This window comes from Echeneis naucrates, chromosome 9 (genome assembly GCF_900963305.1).
Source record: "Echeneis naucrates chromosome 9, fEcheNa1.1, whole genome shotgun sequence".
Classification (NCBI taxonomy): domain Eukaryota; kingdom Metazoa; phylum Chordata; class Actinopteri; order Carangiformes; family Echeneidae; genus Echeneis; species Echeneis naucrates.
Window position 1 is genome coordinate 5,760,509 of NC_042519.1, and position 27,881 is coordinate 5,788,389.

At 41.7% G+C, this 27,881-nt stretch overlaps 2 protein-coding genes across 5 annotated transcripts; both read right to left on the bottom strand.

Moving 5' to 3' along the window:
• Window positions 1-411: 411 nt before the first annotated feature.
• On the bottom strand, window positions 412-2,253 carry LOC115048775 (beta-crystallin B3-like). The gene is made up of 6 exons (XM_029510521.1): window positions 2,196-2,253; window positions 1,725-1,822; window positions 1,483-1,601; window positions 1,208-1,340; window positions 837-979; window positions 412-739 (listed from the first exon to the last, which is right to left on the bottom strand). The coding sequence occupies exons 2-6, from the start codon at window positions 1,797-1,799 to the stop codon at window positions 496-498; spliced, it is 714 nt and encodes a 237-aa protein (XP_029366381.1). The 5' UTR covers window positions 1,800-1,822; window positions 2,196-2,253; the 3' UTR covers window positions 412-495.
• Window positions 2,254-2,739: 486 nt separating this feature from the next.
• LOC115049455 (calponin homology domain-containing protein DDB_G0272472) lies at window positions 2,740-27,565 on the bottom strand. 4 transcript variants are annotated; one of them, XM_029511699.1, is made up of 14 exons: window positions 27,349-27,565; window positions 25,507-25,599; window positions 24,999-25,063; window positions 22,724-24,063; window positions 22,526-22,616; window positions 19,020-21,701; window positions 17,115-17,240; window positions 6,445-6,560; window positions 5,600-5,765; window positions 5,259-5,415; window positions 4,902-5,038; window positions 4,649-4,812; window positions 4,449-4,536; window positions 2,740-4,322 (listed from the first exon to the last, which is right to left on the bottom strand). In XM_029511699.1, the coding sequence occupies exons 4-13, from the start codon at window positions 24,046-24,048 to the stop codon at window positions 4,461-4,463; spliced, it is 5,040 nt and encodes a 1,679-aa protein (XP_029367559.1). In that variant the 5' UTR covers window positions 24,049-24,063; window positions 24,999-25,063; window positions 25,507-25,599; window positions 27,349-27,565; the 3' UTR covers window positions 2,740-4,322; window positions 4,449-4,460. The 4 variants fall into 4 exon arrangements, with proteins under 4 accessions (XP_029367559.1, XP_029367561.1, XP_029367558.1 ...); XM_029511701.1 differs by having other exon boundaries at window positions 4,649-4,791; window positions 24,999-25,209; XM_029511698.1 differs by having other exon boundaries at window positions 24,999-25,209.
• Window positions 27,566-27,881: the final 316 nt, after the last annotated feature.

Below are 27,881 nucleotides of genomic sequence, written 5' to 3' on the forward strand. Positions count from 1 at the left end.
TAGTGAGCATACACAGAGTATGACATAATTTCCTTTGCTGCTGAGCAGATGTATGACAGCATATTATCTAAATAAGTCGTGTGCTCCTGCTGCTTGGATGAGCTGTCTGACCAAAGTGGGGTAACACAAGCAGTAAAAGGGGCACACACACACACACACACACACACACACACACACACACACACCTGGGAAATGAATTCAGCTCGAACCACCTCTGCAGTTTATCTGAAGGAAAAATGTCTGCCAAATGTTCGCTCACTATTTCCACATCCATGTCATCTCTCACAGTGGTGTTTCCAAATCTCCTATCTCAGTCAAAGACATTATTTCCATTTTGACATGCAAGCATGACATCATCGACAAATGATTCCAGGTCAAACAACTTTTATTCGCCACTGAAACATTCACTCCTCGCAGGGCACAAGCGGCGTTTGGCGTGGTTAGGTTAAGGCAGAGGTCAGGCATTGTTGGCAGTGAGGGAGGTGACGATCCTGCTCAGCTGGCTCCAGCTGTTGCAGGGGGAGCAGGAGGAGCTGGGGCAGGGTCAGGCTCAGGCCCGGGAGCAGGATCGGGGTCAGAAATGGTGAAACAGCCCCTCTTGTGCCACTGCATGTCCCGCACACGGCGGACTGACTGAATCTGGGGCGCAGGGGCCTCCCAGTCATTCCAATGCTTGAACTCTCCTTGCTCAAAGATGAACTGGCGGCCTCTGTAGCCTGGGTACATATAGCCAACCCATCTGGGGGGAGGGAGAATTATAATTATTTGCTAGTTTAAAGTTTGGCAGTTAAGCAGTGAAAAAACAGATGAAATGAAGGATTTAGGGAGGCTCTTACGTTCCATTAAGTGCCTTGACACTCGCTACACGATCCTGAAAACCGTGGCCCCACAAACTAGGAACATCATCATCAACAATCTCCATCTTTCTACCAGTATATCCAGGGTTCTCGAACAGATATAGCTTGTGTTCTGCACTGTCCTGTTGAAGGGAAATACAGATCAATACTTCCAAGTAAACACTTAGCACATAAAATAATAATGTACACTACCAATTAAGGTTTGGACACACTTTCCCATTCAAATGAATAGTGTAGGAGAATCTACAAAAAACTGTGAGGTAATGTGTAGGCATCTTATATTTAAAACACTGCACATGGTGTCTGGATAAGTTTGTGAAATCTGTTCTCTATGGGGAGAAGTCACTCACCACTTTAAGTGGCCTTAAAGACAAGAGAGAGTAGCTGCTCTGACTGTTGGTCCAGGTGTCCCAGCGTGGATATTCCCCCTTCTCAAGAATGAACTGCTCCCCTGTGAACCCATGTCGATCATAACCCACCCAGCTGTGAGGAAAAAAGGAGAGCACAGATGGTAAGGCTTAACCGACACCATGAAGCGGTTAATAACACATTCCTCTGTGTATAAATGAGGGGCAGGCGGGGGGTATGTCTTCTCCGGGCCAAATGAACTGGAAGATGCACTTACGGCCCTGACTCAACTATCACAGATCCAACCTTCTCCAGTCCCTTCTCTGACACATCTTTACACTCCGCAGAAAACTCCGTCTTGCAACCCTGGAAGTTCTCAAACTCAAACAGCACCACCTGGATCAGAGAGAAATAGAATGAGTGTTACCAGGAGAAAGACGACTTGACGTCTATGAAGAATGAATGTGGTGATGATATGATGCAGTGGGGGAGAGACCCCGCACCCCCCGTGCACAGCACCTTATATGTGGCTCCTGCTCCACCCTGGCTCTTCCCAGCAGCCAGCTGCTCCGGGGCACTCTGCTGCTCCGACATCGTCCTGATCCACTGCTCCTCCACTTTTTGGCAGCAGCACACACAGAGACAAAGCACCATCCATCGTGTATGTACACATGGGAACAGACACAAGAGAAAAGCTCAATGTCACCGTTGCAATTTTTAACTCACCCTTGAACAGAAATATTGCACTCATTTTGGTCTAGATGAAGTAAACGTGTGCATACCATTGCTGGTAACATGATATCAAGAGACTGATATAAAGAATTACAGCCTAATTCCTTAAAGTACACATTCATCAGTCCTTTATCAGGTTTAGTTAAAATCCATAAGTCCTCCAAACTGGGTCTTCACTGATGCAGCACCATCTAACGCCATTGCATTGGAAATAATACAACACTGCTATTGACTCCCATGTCCAGAATGAGCCATTACCTGGATATGCCTGCTAGGAAGTGGTAGCGTCCGTCTTTCTTTGTACCACTTGGTGTTTGGTGGGGTTGAGCCATTAGAGGGCAGGGACGGGGGGGTATTTATAGTTTATTTCTGGCCACAACAGCAGAAAAGGGGGAGCTGTTGATACAGCAAGTCTGTCGCTTACATTGTGTCCATAACACTGCCTCTCAATAGGCAGCTGTGTTGGCACACACTGCCCTGCCCGTCCGCCTGGCTGCCAGCGAGCACTGTGTGCGGGCACAGGGAGAGAGAGCCAAGAGGATTCAGCAAACAGCCCCACTCAGCACAAACAAACACACACACACACACACACACACACACACGACTACACCCCATCTCTAAACCAAGCTTCCTCACCCACCCCACACCCCCCTCGTTGATATGGTCGAGTCACATGTTTGACAAATAAACCTGGGCAACATTTATTACTTTCAGACTTTAATTTGATTTAATTAACTTGCATTTAAGCTCACATAAAAAAGGCACTCATCCACCACAGAAAAGACATCATGGAGACTGTAGCTCAAGTCAAGTACATTTTTAATAAGAATTTATTCGCTTTTAGGACACTGGCCAGTACAACACAGTGCAATTTACATCTTTATTTTCAAATAAAAAAAGGACAAAGGAGGACATAAAAATAAACCCTCAAATTTTATGACAAAGTAAAACATCCATGTACATAGAAACCAGGGACAGTCACTCCAGAGACTCAACCAACACATTCACTGGCATTGCATGAGCACCCCAAAAATACAGGAGACAAAACATGGCCAATGAGATGGGGGTAGAGGTCAGTGCTGTAGTGCATCAAGTGACAAAGTGCTTTACAGAAGCGCAGAGAAAGTAGGAGGATAGAAAACACAAGGAGTTCAGCTATAAAGCAGGTGCAAACAGTTAAATCTGTTCTGAGTCATATAGAGAGTAGAGCCATTTCAACAATGTGGTGAATGAGCCATCCCTCCACAGGAGTAAACCAACACACCAACTCTGAGCCAGCAAGTCTGAGCACAGCCTGGTTTGACAGTAAAGATTGTGCATGCACATTAACGGTAGACAAAATAGAGGGAGAATTGCACATCTATCATGTCAAAACACGATGGAGGAGTGTGTGAAGAAGACATGTATGGCTTATGATGGATGTTCTCAGCTACAATCATTCTTAAAAAAAAAGGAGGGGTGGGAGACGGGCTGATTAGTTTTTCAGAGAAGACTGAAGAATGCATTTGTGCTGATAAAAAGTGTGCATGATTGACAGAAACTAAACTTAATTGGCCGAATGTCTCCCACAGATCTTCCACAAAAGACTAAACACACTCAGACGCAAGGTGTACAGTACAGTACAGTACAGTATGCAGCAACTGTGACACTGTATAAGGTCTACCAAAGTAAAAGGCCCTGGGGCCTCTACTGTAGTGTTACATTTCAATATTGTTTTCAAAACTAGCTCTCTGTCTTTGTTAAATCATGATAATACAAATATAACATCTCTTGATTACACCTACTAACATGATATACACTCCCACTGACAATCAAGCCAAAGGGGATTTGTTCTCTTTGTTCAAAGATCATTAGCATCTGAAATGTTATCCTATGGCAATGCCTGTGAGACTCCACAACAACCTCCACAGATAACGCATGCACAGACGACGCAGATACAGCCAAGTTGTACATATCAGTGAAGAATGGAGACTAATTAAAAACATCTTACAGAAGATCTGCTGGATTGTAAACCAGCAAATGATGAAGAGGTGTTGTGGTCCTACAAGAACTTCCTTTTCTCCTCCATTTTTCCTGGTCCCTGGTCCCTGTGAAACCCTCCTGGTGCATGAGACCTCCACAGGTTCAAAGAATGAAATGGATAAAGAGAAGCCAAATGTTTTTCTCTTTCCTTGCTTGTTTTTTCTTTTTCCTAAGACAGACACTCCATAAAAAAGGCACCATGCACATTTATCGACCCAGATGGGGAGGAAGGGAAAAGCAACAACAACAAAAAAAACCAAACAAACAAAAAAAAAAACATCAGCAGCTGTAGATTCACCTCTCCTTCACTCTGGGTCAAACATTAAGGCTTCTGTTTCATATAGATTCATCTGTTAAGGCAACCTTAAGGAGACAGTGAGAAGGAAGAGGTGTCATATGTGTTTTGAGAAGACACAGGAAAAAAAATGTATAAACAACAACAAACAAACAAACAAACAAAAAAACCAACAACAACAAAAACAGTCTCACCTCATAATTTTCTTAGCTCTCATTCTCATATTGACTCAAGCGCTTCTTGGACTTCAGCTCTTTCAACCACTGTGGTGAGTCCTCCTCACTACAGACATATGAGAAAGTATTTAGATCTGGAAGGTTAATGCAACAAAACAAAGAACTAAGAAGAAACATTTGTCCCCTGAAAAAGTAACCAATCAAATGGTGATTCCTACCCATTTTCTTTCCCACCAGTTGGGGGCAGTACACGTGCTGCACGTGGGAGAAAGGGTGACTTTGGAGAGCGGGACAGCTGGGAAGGAGAGAGAGTAGGTCCATCTGTCTGATTGTCAGAGTCGCCCCTCTTTTTCAGCTGGGCCTGAGAACAAGAATGAGTATCCTAACTTTCAGGTGAGTTGAAAATGATAAAAATGTTGGTGCCAGGAGAAATTTTTTCAGCCTTGTTTGCATGTACAAGTGATTGATCACCTTTAAAGCTGAGGGGTCCATCCCAGGGAACAGGGCGACTCTCTGTGGTTGTGCAGCAACAGCTGGAGAGGTGTCAGCTCCTCTGGCCTGCTCCTCAGAATCCGAGTCACTGTCCTTACTCTCTCTTAATTTTGCCTCTGTCAGAGGAAAAGCATCAAGTTCCAGTTAGAAAATTCAGTCCTCCATTAAAACTGCATTTCAATACGAAATTAAACTTAAAGGTTTATCATTTTTGCCATCTGTGTATTGTCACCTTAAAAGGGATTTTCCCTTATAGAAGAACATCAACTTTTGCTTTTTTTTTTTGTTGGTGTAAGGAAGGAAATAAATGATCAACTTTTCAGAGAAAGTGCTAACCTGTGGAGTCTTGGTAAAGCCAGTCATCAGTGGTTCCTCCCTCTCCCCGTGCAGCACTCTGACGGGCAGCTCTGCTGGGCCGTGACCGCGGAGCTCCTTTCTTAACCAGCTGGGCTCTGGAGCGGAGAACCCTGGTGTCTAACAAAGTGATCGGATTCTGGATGTTGGAACACAGAAAGAGAACAAATAACTTAACATGAGTTAACATGAAGGTTTAATTGGGAACTCAAGTGTCAAAGACACACACAGACCAAAACCACACAGTCAGCAGTGACAGGTTGATAAAAGGCTTCCTGTAAGTTCAAAAGAACAGAGCATTGATTAACCCAGGTGATACTTACATCAGGGAAAGAGAGGGGCTGGATGTCAGATGAGGAAGGAGGAAGGACGCTATCTGGAGTGTCAGTTTCACACGGTGAAGCAGAATCACCTGGTGTGTGTGGAGGTGTGGACTTCTTGGGTGAAGGGCTGACGTTGCTCTCTGAGCTGGGAGTAGCAGGGGTGAGGCTGAAATAGGTTAAACAAAAGAAATAGAACGCAGGATACCTTGATAAAATAAGGTGCACCTGTGTTGTTGCTTCAATCACAGTTATAATGAAATAGTCTGAACCTGAGTCACATTTTTGCTTTTGTCCCAGCCAACTTAGCACATGATGCGATTTACATGATGCATGAAAAAACAGCCCCTTCCTTATCACCATGATATATCAAAATGCATCTCAGACTCTGCAGTACTTTTTTGCCCCACACAAGTTACAAATAACCAACCCTTGTTTTTATTGTTGGTTAATATTTTGATATTACTTTGTGGCCACAGGAGGTCAGTAACAGACTGCAATGTAATGATTCCCATGAATGAATATAAATTTTTTTGCAAACAAATAGTGTTATTCATTTAAGACTTCAGTGGACTCTTGGAAGACTTAAGCTAATATAATCTTTTTAGTTGAGTAGGAGTCCATTGTCCGTCTTTCAATGTTTAATGACTGCAGATAAATACCCTCAGTTATTGTGTATAGAAATGGTAATCTGTGCTGTGCTGAGTTAAAAAAACAAAAACTGATTTCTTGTGCAGCAGCACTAGTGTTACTGGTGAGACTGCTAAGGTAGTCATACTTGTATGCAGTGGACAACTCTGATATGATGGGATTTATATGCATGTAAAAATGCTGATGTGAGTGTTTACCTGTCATCAGTGCGCAGTCCTGTCTCCCAGGTGCCATACTGACTGTCACTCTCACGGACTGGAGTTTCTGAATCATTCCCTTCCTCTCCATTACTGACACTTTGCTTCTGTTGCACCTGGAGACCACAGTGAGGGAGAGGAGAGACGTGGAGATTATTAATGAATGCAAAGGAATCAAATTGGATCCACGTTCTGTAACAGACTCACTTGGGTGACATCACAAAGAGTTCTCACTTTAACAGCTAACAATCTGAAACCAGGCTGAGTTTGGTAAATAACTGATTAGTCCATTTTAGATTTTTGCTGCTTAAATATATCTGCTGGTCACAAGCCTGCTTCACTGACAATGAATACATTAATGAATAATACAGCAGTTGGTTAAACTACATAATCTCTATTAACAGCAGTATTGTGGATTGAGCTGCAGGCTGTCAAGTTTACAGAAGACAGCAGTGGTAAAATGCACAATAGAAGATGAAGGGATGAGTTAATGGACACAGGACAAGAGTGGGGACAAAGACAGAGATGGGTGCTTGAGTGATTGAGAGTGTGTTTGCTGTCTACTGAACCATGTCTCTTTTAATGAGGCTGGTACAGAGGACATACTGTCTGAAAACCACACAGAGCTCACAGAGGCACGCCTGCGCATGAACTGATAACCCTGGCCTATATAAGAAAAAACTACAGAAAATCGTTCAGTCCTCAGATATTGCCTGATGGGTGGACACAGAAAAGTGATACACCTGGCTCTGTAATTGCCCAGGTTCCTTGACTGTGAGAACAGTTCACTAGCAATGTTTATATGTGCAGCGACTAAAGATCAGGGCCCTCATTCTTAACGCTTCATGAATGCTATCCTTGTTTTCTTTGTGTATGTGGGAGCAGAGATTCAAGAGCACCGCAAAAAAGACTGGGAGAGACAATGGACGCAGAAACAACATTTGAGGTGCAGTGTGACTGTGAGAAATTATGACTGAGGGAGCATAAAAAAAACAGACAACAGCAGTGCAAGGCGTCATTCATCAGCTAAGCCTTTCCTGACGACAAAAAATAAACCACAGAACACAAGAACGTCATTAAGTGCAACTCTCTGCGTCTGAGGGAGCACTCACTCCCGTTCATCCTCTTCTGAAAGATTTGCAACTCTCACTTTTCCAGCTGACATCACAGGGTCACACCACTTACTCTGAAATACACTGCTACCACTGCTACTGCTTCCACTGAAAACAATGAACAAAATCCCTAATTCTAATGACAAGACTGTAGGTTGAACAAGCAGGAAAAGTAGCTACATACTATAGTTGTCTACTGGTCTGGAGGCCATTTATACACAGCAGCTTATGCAACCAAATGAGAAGTCCTCCCTGTAAGAACAGGTCACAGAGAGATCTCACTGAACACGTTGAAACGTGTTGCTACTGCTGTATGAACAAGAGATCAATAACATCTAATACCTGGGTGGAGCTACAAGTAACAACTTTCACATCAATAATTGTAAAAACACCAGCCTTGTTAATTCTTTCATTAACTCTACGAAGAGCATACCGTGGTACAGAAATAGCCGAAGCTATAAGGGTAAAGGGATATGTTTTTGAAAAATATGTGTTAGATTATCAAAGGGGTGGGTGTGACTGACTGGTTTGTAAGACATCTCACCTGACCACTTAGAAGGGAAAAGTGTTTGTAAATGTCCTAACAGGCCTCATTCAGAGGTGGTTGGCCATACTGAGAAGCGAGATTTAAACATATGGGGTCCGCCCTCCTGACTTTCTTAAAATTTTCAAAAACTTTCAAAATAGAAAGGCCAATTACCATTTGGCAATTTGGGCATTTCATGCCACCTATTTATTGCAGAAATTTTGTAATGCCTATATGATATAAAGACTTTTTGCCTTTAACTTGTTTGGATAACCTAGCTTGTAGCACACAAAGCCCAAAAGAATCAGCTACAGTAATGGGCCTCCTTGTGAGACAAGCATGTATTGGTACCGCCTTTCCATTTCCTCCTGGGTGACTTTGTATCATCTCATCCTCAACTCTTTCCACTAGCACTGTTGTCAAAAAACATCTCAAACCTGGCCTCATAAAATTCTGGTGATAAAAATTCCTATCCTATTCGGGCATGTGTGTTACACAACCACAACACTCCCCGAACACACCCTGACCTGATCAACATAGAAGAGGAACTCTGCCTTTGCTGGAACATGTTGAGAAGGATCACTATACAGCAGCAAAAAAGGTAGTGTGGGGGGGGGGGGGGATTGCGGCAGGCTGCTCAAAGCAGAATGAGCCTTTTAGAGACCCATTCATAACCTCAGGACATTTATTATTCAGTAAAACAGGAGCTTTTAACATCCTGCATACTGAACCTCAGCTGGCTTTCTTTTTTGGCACAGTCTGCCTTCATCTACCTACAATGTCTGATTAAACAGGTTTATTGGCCAAACAAAGGAAACAAAAAACTTGGAAGTACTAAGACTGTTCAATTGCTCTGCTGAATGGGTCCTCGCAGGTGTAGGCTCTGCTATTTACCATGAATGTGGAGAAAGTGGCTGATGATAGAGGCCTACTAAACCAACGGGTCCAGTTGCAATGATTTATAACTATCATGAGGAAGGCCGTTCCTTAATAACATTAGCAATAGTCAGTTTCCCCTCGACAGGAAGGGTGTGTGGGAGGAAATAACATAACAAAGAGCGGATGAATGGAAGGATGAAGGAGAGAAAGGGCTGATCATTAAATAGGGTTTAACTGACAATCTGTGGAGGAAGGGGCTGGAATGAGGCCTTGGAAACTTCTACCTGATAATACACTGATCACTGAGAACTAGTACCTAACCCACCACACACACACACACACACGGTGTGACATCAAAGTGGAGAACAAAGTGAGCAGCTCCTTGGGATCTGGTAAATGTATTTACATGAACACACCTTTCAGGACAAGTATATGACACTGTCGAGGAATGTGTGTGTATCTAAGAATTTTTCAAAATACCACACCATAAAAATCTCTGTTAACATGTTTAAGTAGTTCAGCTGTGCTGCCTCATGAATAAAACACATACTGCAGGTTATTGAACGAGGTATGTGACCACCATGAATACTGTGAGACTATTAACAACTATAAACACATGAACATGTTGAGCCTAAAAAACATCAGCCCTCCCCAGCACATAGCTGCTCTCCTTTCTCTACTCATCTGCTCTAGTCAATCTGGCCAGGGTGGGGTGGGAAAATATGCTCTGCATGCACTCATGCCCAAAGCAATAATCAAGATCAATATCCTACAGATATTCAAAATATACTGCTCCCGTGAGCCCAGAGTTCATGTCAACAGGCTGATATTCCATCCCTGTCCAAGGGGTTACATTAAGACCAAGTCCACAAGCCAAACCCAGCAACTCTGTGTAATTCTTTCATTACATAAGTGGCACATACTGATGAGGACTCAGTTCTTTTCAAAGTATCTGGTATGAACAGAGGGGAAGAATGTAAGAACCTGACTTGGCTTAGTCCAGAGGGTGCTGGACTTGACTTAAAGGATTACTCTCATTATTTTCAGTCTATGGTTTGTTTTCCTGGATGGAGATATATATATATATATATATATATATATATATATATATATAAAATGTCAAAACCCAAATATGATGAAGTATAATACAAGCTCTAATTGCAAATACAGTTACTCTGACACTGTAGTTATAGTTCTAATTATTGCTTTCAATATATTAATAATATATTTTCTGGTAACAATGACAAACTTTTCACTGACAGTTTTGTTAATCAGTCATCAGACCACACTGCTCCCCATAAAATTTAAATGAATGGTTTTGTTTAAGAATGATGCTGCTCTTTAAAACGTTTTTTCACTTGCATAAAAAAAAAAAACAAACAAAAAAAAAAAAAAAAACAAATAAAATCCACCACTAACTTAGAGACATTTCTTGATTTGTCTGTTTCTATCTTTGCTTTCTAAATCTAACATTTATATGTGAATTAATTTATTTATTTGCCCATTTATTTCCACTTGTGATAATGAAAATTAAATTTCAACTAAATATTTTTAGTGAATATGACATTGTGCTTTTTAATACTTCCTACATTACTTAAACTACTTGTATCTACGCTCACCATACTAAACTGTGATTTCAGTGTCTGTTCAACAGTTGGCAGTTTATATTTACACAACTTCTGATATGAGACAAATGCCAGAGTGCTTAAATGGTCTAAATATTTGGAAACCTGTCATCTTGCAAAGTTATCTGAGATGAGGAATGACTGCTGGCTATCAGATGTCAATATACATTTTTATGTATTAGTGAAATATAGAAAATGAAAATGATCATGGAGTGCCAGTGCCAGATCAACCATTCACTTTGAGATTCAGTGGGGGCAATGCTCAAGTCTGTTGGGAAAAGAAAAAAACAAAAAAACAAAAAAACAATAATTGCAACGCGTTAGAGCTCTATCGGCTAATTCACAGATACCCTAAGATTTCCATTACAACATTTTCACAACCTAATATCAAATACAAGACTGTGGTACTGACACGACTGAAAAGGCCAAGATCCGTGAATGTGGGAAAGATGGTCATTTTTGTCCATCTCCGGATTTTTAAAGATTAAAGATTTCTAATATTTTCTGACTCGGACAGAGAAGGTCAGTCTTTTAAAATCTTTTCCCTTCACCTGTGGCTGTCCATCTCATGCAATCATTACTGCTGTTTGTCACTCACAAAGTTACTACTGCCCCAGCAGGAACACAAGCTGCTCCCAGACACCGCAATCACAGTTGGTGATGTCTAAGACTAACTAAGACATGTCAACACAACTGATCACCTCACAGACGTCATGAAAACACCTCTTATCTTTAGCAATTGTGACTCATGAGGTGTTGCACAGCACTTCAGCAAACAGGCGTAACCTAAAGATAGGAACAGCATCACTGCAAAGTATCTATATCCTTACATGGGTTTCTACACACGTCCCTTACTCAAAGCAAGTGAGTTGGCTGGGCAGATGAAGTAACAGGATGCTTTAAATTAGTTCTCATACCTAATTTCATCATTGAACACACAATGGCAAATGGTAAATGGCATGATGACCTGAAGAACCAGTATAACAACTGCTTTACTAAACAAAGAGAGATTTATGTTGTGCCAAGGACAATACAAGATGGAAAAGTTGACGAAAGCATGGTGAGAGATATTTGAGGAGCAGCAGGGGCTGTGCATAACGATGCAGAAGGATAAGTTCTTGACATCTTTGGCAAGAGACCAAATAGTTGATAAAGGAGCAGCTGTTGAAACAGTGCCATTAAAAACTAGTTGGAAACTGCTGCAAAAATAATTTGAATATAATTTTTGTTTTATTTAACTCTGATAAACTGATGTTAAAAGTCACTGCTGGGCACATATCTACAGTAAAGACTGACTCTACAGGACAATGAGTCACACTTGTGGCTGGACAATACTTATAACTATTGTTTGCAACTGGTATCAGCAATAGAAGGCAGTACCAGTGCTTCACTGCCGTGTGTTTAAATCTGTGTGTTATCTTACAGCAGTGGGGGTGTTGGGTGCGGTGCGCCTGCGTAAGGACAGACGTTGCTGGCTGCGAAGTGAGAACCTGCGGATAGACTCCCTGCTTCGGGAGGCCAGGGAGTGCAGGGAATTGGTTCTCTTGAAGTCTCCAGTCCCGTCCTCTCCCCTGCCTCCCCTTTCTACTGAGTTGGATAAAAAGCTGAGCGCCCCGTGAAGGGAGCGACGCACATTTCCCACCCATCCTGACATTTGGGACTGAGCCACAGATAGCTTGTCCCCCAGATACTCCATCAAAGCCTACTAGTAGCGAGACCTGCTGTGTTAGAATAACGTCTGTGAACTTTGCTGTGACTCTTGATATCACAGCAGCAGGGAATCATCAGAGTCTGGCTCCGCTGGTGAGGTGGCAGTCCAGAAACAGTGTCCTAGGTATTCAATGATGTGCGTCGCTGGGTCAATACTGCAGCAGTAAAAAAGGTGACAGAGAAAACACAGCACAGCTCAGCTGTTTCGATATGGTGATGTTGGTGGTGTCTGCAGCTCAGAACACTGCAGTACGGACAGTCAGCCCCGTGACTGTTAGAGGACCAAGCCTCTCTTCGGTTTCACTCCTTAATGGTCTCTCTGCAGTGCAGTCCCACTGGAGCCATCAGGACTCAATTTCAAGTCATCCCTGTCAAGGCTCCAGGCTGTCGGCATTGAGTTAATTGCGAAGCTGTCGAATGCCAGTTTCAGCGCACACACAACATATCCTAGCTATTATATGCCTGGCACATCACCCGAAAAGGGCATGCAAAGGTTATGTAGGGTGAGATTTTACTAGGATAAGATAGCTAGTAATGCCGGGCACTAGTCGCAGACACAGCCGAAAAAAACTGCTGCACTGTCAACCAACAGGTTTATCCACCATGTTTCTCATGTACAAACTACATACAAATATGAACAACATAGATAAAAATCACACCCTTAACATACCATGTATGGCTGGCACATCATTAAGAATTCTATTACCATTCTATTGGCTGATTGTACAAATTAGTATAGTTACTAAGCATAACAATTGGATTTTAACACTACTGTCAATCCTCCAGGTGTGAGCTTCTCTGTCCTGATCCCAGCCTCAATTACAGCTGACCTGACAGCTCCTCCAGAGATAATATTGCTTAGTTTGTTCCAAAGCAAAGCTCAGGGAAAAAATTGAGAAATCCGTTCATCCAACAAGGTTACATTCCCATAGCATGTGGTATTACGCTAACTTCAGGAACAAAGCTGCGAGGAAAAATGGTGCAGGACAGCAAGAGAGGTGGCAGTCCAGGATAGCCGCTGTTGTCATTCACACTCCATAAGGAAAACCAGAGGACAACACAAAAGGTATCCGACAGAGGAAACAGGAGGGAGTACTTTGGTAAAGTAAAAGAGGAACTGAGAAAATGGTCCTGTCCTTGCCTTCCTCTGCAGGTACAGGCAGGCAGGAGAAACTGCGTCAGCAGTGCTGCTCTCTGTACTCAGTGCTACAGGACTCACTGTCAAGGAGAAACTGGGTGGAGAGAGGGAGTGTGTCACAGAGTCGGGGGGGAGAGCGAGAAAGAGAGAGTGAAAGAGAGAGAAGGGGAGGTCCCTGATTCAGAGCTCAGAGCTGGAGGGAGAGAGGAGGGGAAGATGATATATGTTCTGCGGTTCTGTTGCTCCAGCTCGATTCAGTTTGCAGCGTAAGAGAGAAAAGTGTCATAGCCACAGGGACACAGGGGAAACAAACACAGGAATGATGAATCGTGATTTAATCAAAAAGGAATGGGAAAGTGAGTGATCAAGAGGAAACTATAAATTAAGTGATCAGAAAAGTGAGAGTGAAGAGACAGGTATGATTACCAATTAATTGAGACTTTAAGTTGCTCATCTGCCAATTTGTGAGAGCAAGCAAGGAGCACAATAGACTAATGAATGTTGTTTTACATTTTGCTCATAGTCAGACTTGCTGCACGCTGCCAACTTATATCTGTTATAACGTGCCAGAGAGCTAGTACCCTGAATAAAGCCACAATGGAGGGTTCCAAACACACTTCAGAGACTGAAGCACAGAGCAAACTAGGACAGGATTCTGGTAAAAACTAGATCCTTGTAAACATACGCCCCCTACAGGTAATTTGATTAACTTTTCTTTGAGGCGGTGTGATTGAGTCTGCGGTGAGGTTCTTTGTCTCCAATAGCACGCTACAACAACAACAATACAATATCATGTCCTTTTAACAAGTGACACCAACATTATGCTATTTGCTCAACACAATTACTTTGTGAATGTTGAAAGAACAAGTCATAGATTAATTGATAAAGCAAATTCTAGAAAATGTTTAGAATTAATTATATAATTTAAAAAAATGTTGTGGGTCCTTTGTACAATTGAAGATGTGCTGATTCTGACTCCTCCATTACTATAAAAGAAATACTTTAGGGTTTTGGATTGCTGGTTGAACAAGGTTCTTGGTCCATGTATAACAATAATATGTAGGGACAAATTGAATTGATTCATTCCAAAACAATTAAGCAGATTACTTAATCATGAAAATAGTTGCATAATAGTTGCTTTATTTAAAAAGAAATAGTCCAATTGTTATATCCTGTCAATATGAGCATATCTACTTATGTGACAATTTGTCACAGATGAAAGATGGCATATGAGTTTATTTCACTTTAAAGTATTAAAAGTAGAATTAAACTGAAGCAACCAAGCATAAAAAAGAAGAGATCATATGATTGCGCCCATATTTTTCTCAGGACCGTCTTAATAATGCACACCACTGACTGGAAGTGATTCACAACTGCTCAAGACTTCCTGTCTTGTGCTGACCTCATCAGGCTGTGTGTAGCACCAGCCACAGACCCAGCCAACATACAAGAAATAGCATGCAGTTAAAGCACATACTTTACACCGTTTATGATCATTTCCTCCATTTGGTATTACAGATACATCTTAAAGAGAAACATCTGTAATAGACGAGTTTCCATCACTTACCCAGACACAGTGTGGAGTAAGGCAACATGTCCATACGTACAACACAGCTCTCAGCCCAGTGCCCATCTCTGCTCTGCCTCATACCCTCCGACTCAAAGGAGTAATGTCATCACACAACTATTATGTCATGTGGGACTCTGAGGACGCACCCACCAGCAAGACAATATGGGGAAATTAATCATGCCCGATGTCTGCCAATAATATTAGACGCAATTTCTGTTTTTCCAGAAGCCAAAGTCAACTCAACCAGGTTCATGAAACCTTTTCTCTAGGATTTTGTTTGTGCCTGTACCTTTTTAATAATTAGTACAATATCAATACAGAAACAAATAAGAAAGCCATGTCACAATGTTCTTATTCATGGTAGCATTGTTGTTGTTGCATTAATAATAAAAAAAAAAAAAAAAAAAAAAAAATCACAAGAAGCCAATAATATCACATGAATGTTAGGAATGGCTGTTCCATCCAGTCGAAAATATTACGGGGCACGGAGCAAAACTTGGTGGGAGCTTGGGGGGGGGGGGGGGGGGGAGAATCGGTGAGTCGATTTAATCTACCAAAAATAGTATCTGCTACTATTTTAATGTTTGATTTATTGTTAAAATGAACATTTACTCTTTTTCAGCCCTAGCTTGTAAGAAATGAATGCCTTTCTTTATTTTGTTGTATCTTTGGGTCATTTGAGCTTCAAGAAAATGTAACAAAACATATGGACTAATATGAAAATAGGCCTTGGCATGGGCTAATATTATAGTGTAAAGGCACAGTATTTCAATTACAAATATCAGTTTGGAAATAAATGTAGCTGCATTGAAATATTCACAAACATGGAATATAAAGGGTAAAATGTGCTATTGACAGAGTCAGACATATTCTCCTATTTATGTAGAAGTGGCTCTTTAACTTACATGTTTTCTGAGTGAAAAGTACTGCAACACCAAGCTGCCCTCCTCAGAGCACAATGTGTTCCTCTGTTTGATTTAACCATTGCAATCAGCTCCATGACACCTAAAGCAGCACAACAGTTTCAATGACTGATGACTGTAGCTTGGCTACTACTGTAATTCTCTTGATAGGTGTCAAATATGGCAAAATAATTACTGCGAGCAAATAAGATAATACAATACAATCCTTTGATCACTGTGGTCTTATTTATACTGTGCAGAACTGAGATGAGTATCTGCACTGACCCCAGAAGAGTTACACTCACAAACCAAAACAACCACTAGGTGGTAGAAGTAACCTTTAACTCATGATGACTTCATCTAAGCTCTGAATCATAGCACGCTACAATTATGAGACACGAGACACTGTACTTACTGGGTTCACAGTGTCACCCTTCAAGTTGGGCCTACAATTACAGTGAATGACAAAAAGCATCCCCATTTTAACCCTGTACAGCAGATTAGCACTGATTGAATGTGAGTGGACCATTGTCTATACTTGTTCTAAATATGCATATACATTTTTGTTGAACAAAAAAAAAAAAAAAAAGTACATAGGAATGATAGACGTGTAACCAACCAGCCTTGACAAATGCAGTCACACAAATATTATGCATCTGCTTGGCTGCAGGACACAGGCTTATCATGAGCCATTTCATTTCACAGGTTTGCCTGAGACATGCTGACAGGCCACTGATAAATGAGCAGTGACTCGTACAGATTAACCATTTCTCTAATGCAATCCTGAATAACAGGCCTGAGAAGGCCTTAAGCCACTCCCCCAGAGCGTGATATGGCATGGGCAGAGGTGAGTCTAGGAGGCCATCCTATTAACATTAGTCACACACTCTATACTACCTTAAGAATCAGTGTTCAGCTGTCAATTGTCTGTCACCTAACTGCATTCCACTTTTACCCACTGCCTGCTTTCAAAGCACACACAGTCAAAAACAATTGATACACCTAACACTCAAGGACACACTTGCCACTCTGCTTCCACAAAGCATTGTGTGAAACAATCTAAATAAAACAGCAACTGTAACAAAGGGCTCACAGCCAGCCATCAATATGAAGGAATGATTTGGGTAGCAGCTTTAAATCTCACAGGGTTACAGGTTTCCTGGAACACAGCATGAATGACGCAGAGGCCAAGCTTCAGCTTGACTCACCCAGCTGTGGCGGTCACGCTCTCTGTGAGCGCTGCGACTCCTCATCCTGGAAAGGCTTCCCTCTACGGCACTGATTGAAGGAGCTGATCGCCGTGACACGCTGCGAGACCGCATCCTGTTCAACTCCTAACCAGAAAGAGAGACCAAAATTATGCCCTGGTCTGCTTACCTATTACCACACAAAATTACATTGTATTCCATACAATGTATTGTGTAGATGTGAGAGGGGAGTATATCACACGAGCCAACTCAGAAGTAATAAGTGTTCATCAAGCTGAACACTTGTTTTACCAAATGAAATTTTTGTAACACAATTTTAGCAGCATCAACTGGAACCACTGGAATAGGCACAATATGCATAAGCATGATCACTTCTTCCAGTTGCCATAAATACAGCAGGAACAGGGATAAAGCTCAGCTAATAATCAATGACCACAGATTAATGGACTCTTCTTCTCAACAAGATTATCACTACATTCAGACTCTTTGCATGGCAAATATTACTATGGCATGTGAAAGATTTTCAAATATTATGACTGAAAAATTCAACATTTGACAACTCGCAGGCCATATTATTTCCATGGAAAAGAAATGAAAATGCTGTGACATAGGTCTTTTCGTCACCAGATTTGAACAATGAAATAGTTCTTAGGTTAAGACACCTATTTAGGGTTCAGTTATCGAATATTTTTGGAATTGACTATTGTGTCAATAAATTGAATAAATTGTTTTTGACATATTAAATATCAATGGTAAAAATGAGAAAAGGGGCAAAAAAGAAATGTCCCTAAATTTGAACAATCAATTGTGTTTTATTTCTGGACTTCATTTTTTTATACCAGAACTAACCTTGTTTATTGCGCTAAGTTCAGTGCCTTCTAAATCAAATAAATGAAAATAAAAATAATAATACAGACAGGGGAACATTTATTTTTTTTTTCTATGAGCTAAAGTTAGGAACATCATACCTAGCAATCAATATCAGCTCACGATCTAATGTAGCCACGACAAATAACCAGTTATTCAGTTCTTATCAGTGTTCATCTCACAGTCACATTAAATTAACGTTATTCCATTACTTTGTGTGGGCTCTGCTCTTTTGACTGGACTGTATTCAGATTTAGTGCTGTTAAGGTTTGCTGGCTCCAATCTACAGTGGTTGCACTGAGCAGTGATTTTTTCTTTCTTTCTTTCTTTTTTTTTTTTTTTTTTTAAACATGAAATGGTCCTTCACCTTCAACATTTCCCATCTTTTCTTTTGTTAACATAATTTCTTGGCTTGCGCCGTTTAATCTATGATGTGAATTGATATGAATTTGAAAATGTTGTACATCAGTAACAGTCTGAGCGAAACACATCGGGTAACGTTGTAAATTGCAAAAATTAAATTAAGTAAATCAATTTCAATTTAGAAAAATTGCCCACCTCATTTTTTGTAATGGAATTTCTCAAGTAATTGTTTCAGCCCTAGACCTATGTTAGTAATTCGTGAACGAAATATAATAGACACAATAAAGTTTTATAACTGTTTTGTCAACAATTGTCCTCCAGTACTGATGATTTTAACTCTATTCTCTGGCACTTACTGTGTCCATAAAAATATTATGACTGCATACACTCTATCAAATAAGGTTTTATTTTGGCCATCTACAAATTTACTCTACCAGTTAAGATATTATAAAAACTAAGCAACTATTTTTCAATAGTTATCTTTGCTTGTAGATATGTATTATAAAGGGTGGTTTTGCAATACATTAAATATCACAAAAGAACCTATAATTTGATAATTGTGATGTTTCATAATTTACTCTTTTGATTCAGTTGTAGTTGATTTCAACCAAAACAAACCCTCAAAAATATAAAAGACAATTAGTACTAGTATTTAATGGAATCTTTCTGACTCACCTGGGATCCATGTGATCGTCTGTGACTCTGCACCTCTACCCTGCTTTCCTGAGGCTGTGGCTCTCTGAGGAGCCAGATTGGCTCTGCAGGAGTACTGCTGGATACTCTACCAGCAGAGCTACCAGTTTTGGATTCTGTGCCAAGGAAAGGGGCCAAGAGAAGTAGCTCATCAGACCGGTGCCCCTGTTGCGTCAGGAGCCGTTCCTCCTGCCTGAGGAGGAGTTGCTCTGGACTTAGTTGGTTGGAGTGTTTTCTGGGTTCAGCCACAGGGATGCCTACAGTCGTCTCAACAGGCCGCAGCTCCCATGGGTCCTGAGGAGATGTTGTCCATACGGGACTTGAGAAACCTGCTAAAGTATGAGATGGCACCCTGGCATCTCTCTCAGCTGTTGGCTGTAACTTTGCTCCAATTCCAGTATCTACAAACTGAATACTAGAAACAGGAAACAAGTCTTTACTAGCAGGACGCTGGGCATGAGATGAGAAAGCATCGATGTCAAGAATGGCAGGTTTGTAGGGCTCTTCGATTCTCTGGGATGGCTCCTTCCATCGTGTTGCAGGGTCACTGCGCTGAGGTGTGGCCTTGGAAAATGGGCCATTTCTGAGCACAAAGTCCAGATCCACCACCTTAGGCCTCAGAGATGATGCCTCCAACCTTTCTCTCTCCTGTTCATCTTTCTTCTGCTTCTCCCTTAGTCGCTGCCTCTCTGCTTCTTGCTGTTTGGCTATCTGTCTCAACCTTTCAGCCTCCTCCCTTTCCATCTTCTCCCTTAGTCTGCGTTTCTCAAACTCCAAAATTTGATGTCTCTCCCACTCTACTTCTTTTTGCTTTTCAATCTCTAAGAGTCGCCTTCTCTCAATCTCCTCCTTCCTCTGCCTCTCCTTCTCCAATTCTTGTTGTCTCAGCCTCTGGTTTTCTAATTCCTGTCTCTCAATATCTAGTTGTCTTTGTCTTTCCAGTTCTCTCTGCTTTTCCCTCTCCATCTCTTTCTGATGCTCCCTCTCCATCGCTTTTTGTCTTTCCCTTTCTTTATCAATCTCTTTCAGTCTCAGCATTTCCTGTTCTAGTGCCATCTGTTTTCTTTTCTCAGCCTCCTCTCGTTCCATCTTCTCTCTAAGTCTCTGCTTCTCCAGTTCAATTATCTGTTGCCTCTCCTTTTCTTTCTGCTTCTGTTTTTGAAACTCTATGAGTTGTTGTCTTTCTAACTCTTTAATCCTCTCCAACTCATCCTTTTTTTGTTTCTCCTTTTGGATCTCCAGCAGCTGTCTCTGCCTTTCTTCCTCCCTTTGTCTTTGCCTCTCCTGCAGTTTCTCTCTTTCGATTTCTCTCTGTCTCTCCAATTCTCTGCGTTTTTCTTGCTCAAGTTGCCGTTGTCTTTCCTGTTTTCTTTGTTTCTCTCTCTCCAGTTCTTGCAATTTCTGCATTTCAATTTCATTCTGTTTCTGCCTTTCCAATGCATGTTGTTTCTTCTCAAACTCTTGTTTCTCCTTTTCAAAGGCTATTTGTCTTTGCCGTTCAAATTCTCTTTGCATATCTCTGTCTTTCATCCGCAGAAATTCTAATTGTGCTTGTTTCTCTAACTCAAGCTGTCTCTGTTTTTCGAGCTCTTTCATTTTAGCTATGTGTTTTTCTGTCTCCATTCTTAAATCTTTTTTCTTTTCAACATCCATCATTTCCTCTATTGTTGGTCCATCCAATGCTGGTCTGTGTGACATCTGGCTTCTCATCAACTCCTCAGCTTGATCTCCAGAGGTTTTTCCATAAGCTTCCTCTAATGATGGATTCCTCCTAACTGGAAGAATCTTCACTTGAGAGCCCCCGAGTGCAGATCTTGCAGCAAAATCATCAAAGGGAAAAACAGTGTCCACCACGTTTGCTCTTGCATCTACAGGAGAAACTGGCTCCTGCATTTGTCCAGTCAACGCAAAGTAGGTCGCCCTGGGTTTCTGCTGTTCTTCTGCCTGCAGCATTTTCAAACGTTTAGGTGCTGCAGCCACTTCCTCCTGCTCTGGCTCTCTCCACATGCCTTCATTCACAGCCACTTGTCCTTCCCTTTGCGATTCCTTCTGCATCCCTTTCTGTATACTTGCATTTTGGTCTATGCCAGTGCCAGTCCACCTCTGCAAAGCTCCAACTCTCAGATACCTTGGTTGCTGTTCTGGCTTCACCAAAGCTTGTTCTTTTTGTGCCAAACTAGTCGTTTCGACCGCCAGTCTGTTCTCCTCTGAGTGCTTGGAGCGTAGTGTCATGGCCTTATTCTCCCACTGTGCCGATGGGACATTCTCACTCAATGCCCTGTTCTCTTCAATGGCTTGCACGGTGTCAAAAGCATGCAACACACACATAGGACTTGATGGAGATACAGGTTCTTTGTAGGTGGCAGTGACCAGAGTTCCCTCATCCTCACTATTTACTCTCTTGAATGAATCCCTGAGGATTCCCAGATCTGTAGGTTGGGCTTCATCCACCACCAGCACACTGTGTCTCTCAACAATGTTTTCAAACAATGAGGCTCGCACCGACTGTATTTCGGTGCTGGCACCACTTTCCTTGTATGTGGTGCTAAACGTCTGGCCTCCGTCATGCTCTTCAGGCGTGGAGGCCTTTTGGAGTTGCTCTTGGGAATCTTTTAAATCCACCAACCTCTTGAGATTACTGGGGGTGAGAGCCAACTCTTCATTCTGACAAAATAGATATATAAATACCAAGTATTTTTAAGTGGAAAATGTAGCTTTTTTTCCTCTTAAAAGTTTCAGTCAGTAATTAAAAAAAAAAAAACAAGTCTGAAATAAAATACTTTCACTACAAAACCAGACACCAGAATAAATTAGACTTGACAACAGAACAGGAGAAAATGCAGTAAACAAAGGCGTCAAGTGAGTGAGTGAGTAAATGTCAGCATGAAAGGATATGCCCTTGTTCTATGTTGGCCTCATAACAGTGGGTGTGGTGCAGGGGTGGTAATCAAAGCCTCTTTCTGTTGACCTTTTCCTGGTGATCTCTGTGAGACTCACAACCAGCAGCCGCCAGGCAAGATTAATGTGTCGGCTATGTTAGGCTTCACAGCTCTGAACGTGTCGCAGCGACAATTCTTTTTCCTGCAGTGCCCTACTAGTGAAATTTCCTTTCAATGCAGACAGGCATGCATTGACAGGAAAAGTAAACGCTGTGAAATGAGTATTTTTTGATTATTTTTCGTTTCATGTATGCATGTACATGGGCAAATGCAGTTAAGCTCAGTCTACCAACTGCCATGTAATTGTATCCATCAATTATTCAGTCTTAATTTCTATTAGCCAAGTTTATCTTCTCTTATTGTTTTGTCTTGAATTTTATTTTGACATGTCAGAAAACACATGGAAAAAACTCTGTTTATAGGACAGCGCGGAAATGCCTGCACTGGCACTAAGCTGCAACAGTTTCACATTGTTTTCATGATTTCCCTGATGAACATAGACTGAGCCCACCAGAAACCAGTTCCTGAGAGGCTTTGTCCCTCTCTTACCCTCTGTTGAGGATCTTTGCTGATTTCATGGTGGTCTGTTGCCTCAGTGAGGGAAACACTGCCAAGGTCAGGCGACCTCTCGGACGAAAACCTGATGAACACATATCACACAAAACAAAAGCCATGCATGACAATGGATGCCGCGTACAATGACATGGGAAAAAAGTAAACTGAGGAGATACGGAGAGCAGCTCTTACCTTTTAGTCAGGTCCAGGGGCAAGGGGCGGGGCTTCAGTGCCGGTTTCATTATGGGACTCTGAGTTGGTGGTGTATCCACTGTCAGCTGCTTGATGAGTTGTTTAACACCCACTGCAGGTTCATTTTCAGGGCCTAGCTGCACTGGAGAGTGAAGATCTGATCCTTGGCCTGTGGCACCAGTCCCAGGAGAGGAGGATGAATCTAGCAGGAGGCTGATTCGTGACTTGATGCTAGCCCCACGCTTATCCTCATCAATCTCTTTCACAGACAATTCTTCTGTCTTTTTGTTGCTTTGGTCTGACACAGCAGGATTTTCCACACCAACAGTGCTTTGTGTTGCAATACTCTTAGGGGTTTTCTCTTGCGCCCTCTTCTGCAGCAGTGTTGTTTCCTGTGGACTGTTCTCCTTAGTATTAGGTTTAGGACTTTTACGATGCAGCGAAAGGCCGATTGACTCAAACTTTGACGTGAGATCGGCTGAAAGCGGTCGTCTCTCGGCCCAGCGATGGGCAGGAACTGGTGCCTCTGTCTTTGCAGAACTGTCAAGGAATATGGCCGATACAGGTCTGGGCCTAGAGCCTTTGGGCTGGGATCTCAGTGGCACAGCTGTCTCGGGTTTAGGTTTTGTCTTTTCTTCTTCCTCCTGCCCTACGTGTAGAAGAAATCCCATAGACTTGGCTCTGGTCATGGAGGTCTCGCTGTTGCTGGATGCAATCTTGTCTTTGTCATCTTCCTTTTTTGTGCTTCCAGACCACTCTGCAGCAGGGAATGTTTTAAGGCTTTTGGAATAGCTCAAGTTTGATGCACCAGGTTTCTGCCTCTGCGGTGGCACAGGAGGTGTAGGCTTGCTGAGGTCTCCAGGGTCAAGAGGGGGGGCTGGTTTAAATTGTTGAACTACTGGCTTGGTTGTTTGTCCAGTGTTCAACTTATTAGTATTTTTAAAGGAGGTAGGGGTAGGGCGATTGGGATTGCTTGACACTGGTCTGGATTTAGCAGTGGCACCTGATTGCTCTGGTTTTGGACTACTTGGAAGCTCTGGATTGTATCCTGCAAGGCGAGTGGACTCTGGTCGGGGCTTGGTTTGTGGTTTAGGGGCAAGTATGGGCTTAATTGTGGGGTTTTTATCCACAGCAAAAGGTTTAGGGGTGAGTCGTGGTTTGGGTCCTGGGACAGGTTTGTTAGGTTCTGGAGTGATGACATGGTTAATAGAAGGTATTTCAATGAGGCTCTTATTGCTGGAGTCAGTCAAAGGACTGAGGTGAAGTCGTCCGGCTGCCACAGCTCTCCCAACCTCCCCAGTCTGAACCTCCACCTGAGCAGCCATCTTCTTGACCAGCAGCTTTAATTAAAAAGAAAAGTTCTCCACTGAACACAAAACAAAAAATGACCTATAGCTTTTAGAAAGCACTCAACCACAATATTACTCAATGCAAAGCAAGCTCATAACTAGCCTCACATCGCTCACTTTATCTAGCCATTACTGTGGACTTTGTCTTGGGAGTAACTTGCTCTGCACCAGTTATACTCCCGAGGAAGGAACTAATGATTTTTACAGGAAGAGTTAATAAATATAATGGCTGTCATGAGATTCAAATTAATAGCTATTTTTCCATAGTAAATGAAACCATAATTCAAATTGTAGTTTTTCAGATTAGTAAAATGCTGTGGTTATTGAGGTCATTTATGATGATTATCTTACACTTGTTGACCCGAAGCATTTTGGTCAAACAAAAGTCTCCTCCAAATGATATTTTTGTCAATTAATGACAGAAATAATAATTATCTATAAGTAACACCTATAACAAGGCAGATATTTTTATTTTTCCTAACAGAGGAAGCTTGCTATTACAAATAACAATAACAGTCAGCCAACAAACACACCAGGGGCCTAGAAGTAGCAGAACTAAACACAATGCAGTAATTGTTTATGGCATTAATTACCCTTTTAGCTGTGATCGTGTTGAACATCTTTAAAATTCTATTTTGCCAGCTATTGAAATTTTATTTTTACAATATAGTCACTTAGCTATTGCATACTATCTTAAAAGATATCTTAATAAATTCTATCTCACGTTATACATAAAAAAACCCCACAGTGCAACAATTTTTAGAATGGGATATACACTTGATGAGCATAAGGAAAAATAATATTAAAATTTTCATTATGATTATGATAATTGTATATTTTTTTTCCTTTATCCAAATCACACTCATCTCACTTATGAAATGAATTTGAGCTGTATTACTGGTACACATATAATCAGGATGGCATACCTTTAGGGTGGATCCTTAGACGGGGAGGGGCTGGGCAACTGTACAATGTCCTTGTTTTCTTTTTTCTATGTTGTAACACAGGCGTATCAGGCTTTGATAATGAATGGGGGATTCCACTGCAACCTCACAAATGCCTGTCATTGACGTTGAAGTCCTTCAACCAATGAACTTTCACGTTTCATGCATCAATTCTGGGCTTAGGCTCCTGAGTCTAAAGGAGGTATTGTGATATATGAGATCATCTGAGTCTGTCTGTCTGTTTTTGACACACAATAATGATAATCTATTTTATTAGCTGTTTCCATAGAGAGAATGAAGATAGAAGCATTATAACTCAAGCACTTAACTGCTAGCCCTGTAAGAAGCTCCTTCACATCTGATAATGCTTTGCACATTTTGCTGTGTTGAGATGCTTTTCTATTGACACCAGCAATAAATATTTAGCAAAAATTACATTCTGGAGGAACCTGCAGTAGATAATTATAGGAGTAGCAGTATCATATCTCACCTGACCAGATGTCAACTCTCTGCTGTAGACCTCTGGCTTTTGTTGAAACCAAGCAGCAATGTCATATCACAAGCAGGAAGGTGTGGAAGGAGCCTAAGAGGAATACGCATTGTGTAAAGAAAGCTTTTCACTCATCAACACTGCTATGCTTGAGACTGTGGCGGACAAATCACAGCTAGAACCATCACAGGGCTGTCCCTTGCGTCTGCACTAGTTATCTCACGCCAAGATACAGATCAGTGATAATATTTACACTGACACAGACTTGAGTAAACAAAGTCACACCCATACATTCAAGCTAATGACATACATCAGGGCATGGAAAAAAGCACAACAGAACACAAGAGTTTACCTTTTGCCATTGTTATATTTGCAAAGTCCCTTAATCACTGCTTACCTGTCACAGCTCACACACTATATGCCATATCTATGCAAATTCAGTCTACTGTCCAGTCTTCTACTGGAGCAATGCTCCATACCTGGTGTTTTGCTGTTCCGTTGTGGCTGAGCCATACCTTAGTATGCCCACTCTTTCTCTATGTATTGCATGATGTTCATCAACAAATACTTTATGTTGATAAATTTAGCTAACAAAACTGCTGATTGTGTCACTTTAAATCAAATATATACACTATAAATGTGGAGCAGGATCGTGCTAAGAAAACTCAGTGATATGTGTTTGGCAAAGAGTAATTGCAACAATAAAAACTTGAACTTTAAATGTTGACAGGAAACGCCTTTGCTAAGCTGGAATGCAAAACATTCACTGCAATGGCGGGCCCAGTGAAGCAGCAGGGATTCAGAAAAGTGTCTTGTTTTATACAGCCCTAGACTTACAAGCTACCTTCACAAAAATCATTACTGAATGCCACAAACTGCAACAATAGTATACATCTTTTTCTTCCTGCATGATACATACATACGCACTTAGAGCATTTGGCAGGCATCTTTAAAGAGAAAGTGTTGCAAATGTCGCGTTTGTTTGATTTCTGTCAGGAAACACACACAGAAAAAGAGGTGATATATCACCAGTGTGTTTGTTGTGTTACTCAGTTTGTCACTGACGAAAAACACCGAGTCGGTAACCTGGTTCAGCCAGTTAAACAGAGGAAACTTCCCCACAATAGACAGCTTCACAGCGATTAACACATTAACAATTAACATGAACTTTTTATGCACTACTTGCCTGTCACATTATCATTATCACTGCCACTTCATTTTTTTTCTAGTACTTCTACTCCTTGTTCCTATTCTTGTATTTTTTTTCTGTACCTGAGGTTGCTGCTGTAATGATGAATTTCCCATACGTGGGTAATCTCGTAATCTTCATAATGGAACTCAAACATCAGACTGGTAGTACAGATCATTATAGTTATTTAACTAAATCTAAATGAGGACGCAGAAGAATGCGAGCCATGCTTCATTCTTTTGGTGAGCTTTTAATTAGTTGTTGCCACCAGCTTAAGTCTGTCCCGGTGTGGAACTGGCAACAAGTGTCTTCCTCCTGTCCTGGTTCTCACCTAAACTACCTCGTATCGTATCGTGGACAGGATCCGGTCTAGTTTAGCCAAAGACAAGAGTTGGCCTGCTCAGAACAGGGCTGCAATTTAAGCTCCAAAGCTCTGAGTGCGTATTGAGACAGCATGATGCGTTTAGAGCTAATGTACACTTCACGGTGTCTTTTAACTGCAGAGGCTTCAGATACGCTAAAGATAAAGGCATCAACAGCTTTGCTGGCTAGCAGCCGTGAGCTAACCACTCAGGAGGCTGAACTCACAAAATGGAAACACTGGTTGAACCTGTCTGTTGGTGGCTGTTTGATCCGAGCTGGAGATAACTTACCGGACGAGAGAGTGAGTCCTGCCTCTTCTTTTTTCGAAACAACTTCAAACGCAATATATTTATCCAAGTGGGAAGAATAATAACGATGCGCGACAGTTGGTTAGTGCAGGTGCTAGCAAAGTGGCTAACTTAGCTGGTTTACTCGGCTAGCCAACTGGCTGGCTGGCTTTACCGTCTCAGGTTACAGTGTTGTTGACAAACTGGACTAGACAGCGCTCAACAAACGCCTGCTGGGTCAACACCAGCGTCAAGACGTACGGTGTTACGCCCATGTTCCGGTTAGCACATTTCAAAATAAACACCAGCATGAAACGCAAACCGAATCGTACTGATGCTAAATTACTCCAGGCTTATAACATTTATTCATTCATACATCAAAGATGTGTGCTTTAATTTAAAGGGCATGTCTTTTCAGTAAAACCAACACAAACCCTCTGGCCAACTCGTATGTTAACGAGGCAATTCACCTCGACTTCCGTGATGACGTTGCGCGGAATATGTAACTTGATATCTTCAGCTTGCTTTTATACTGA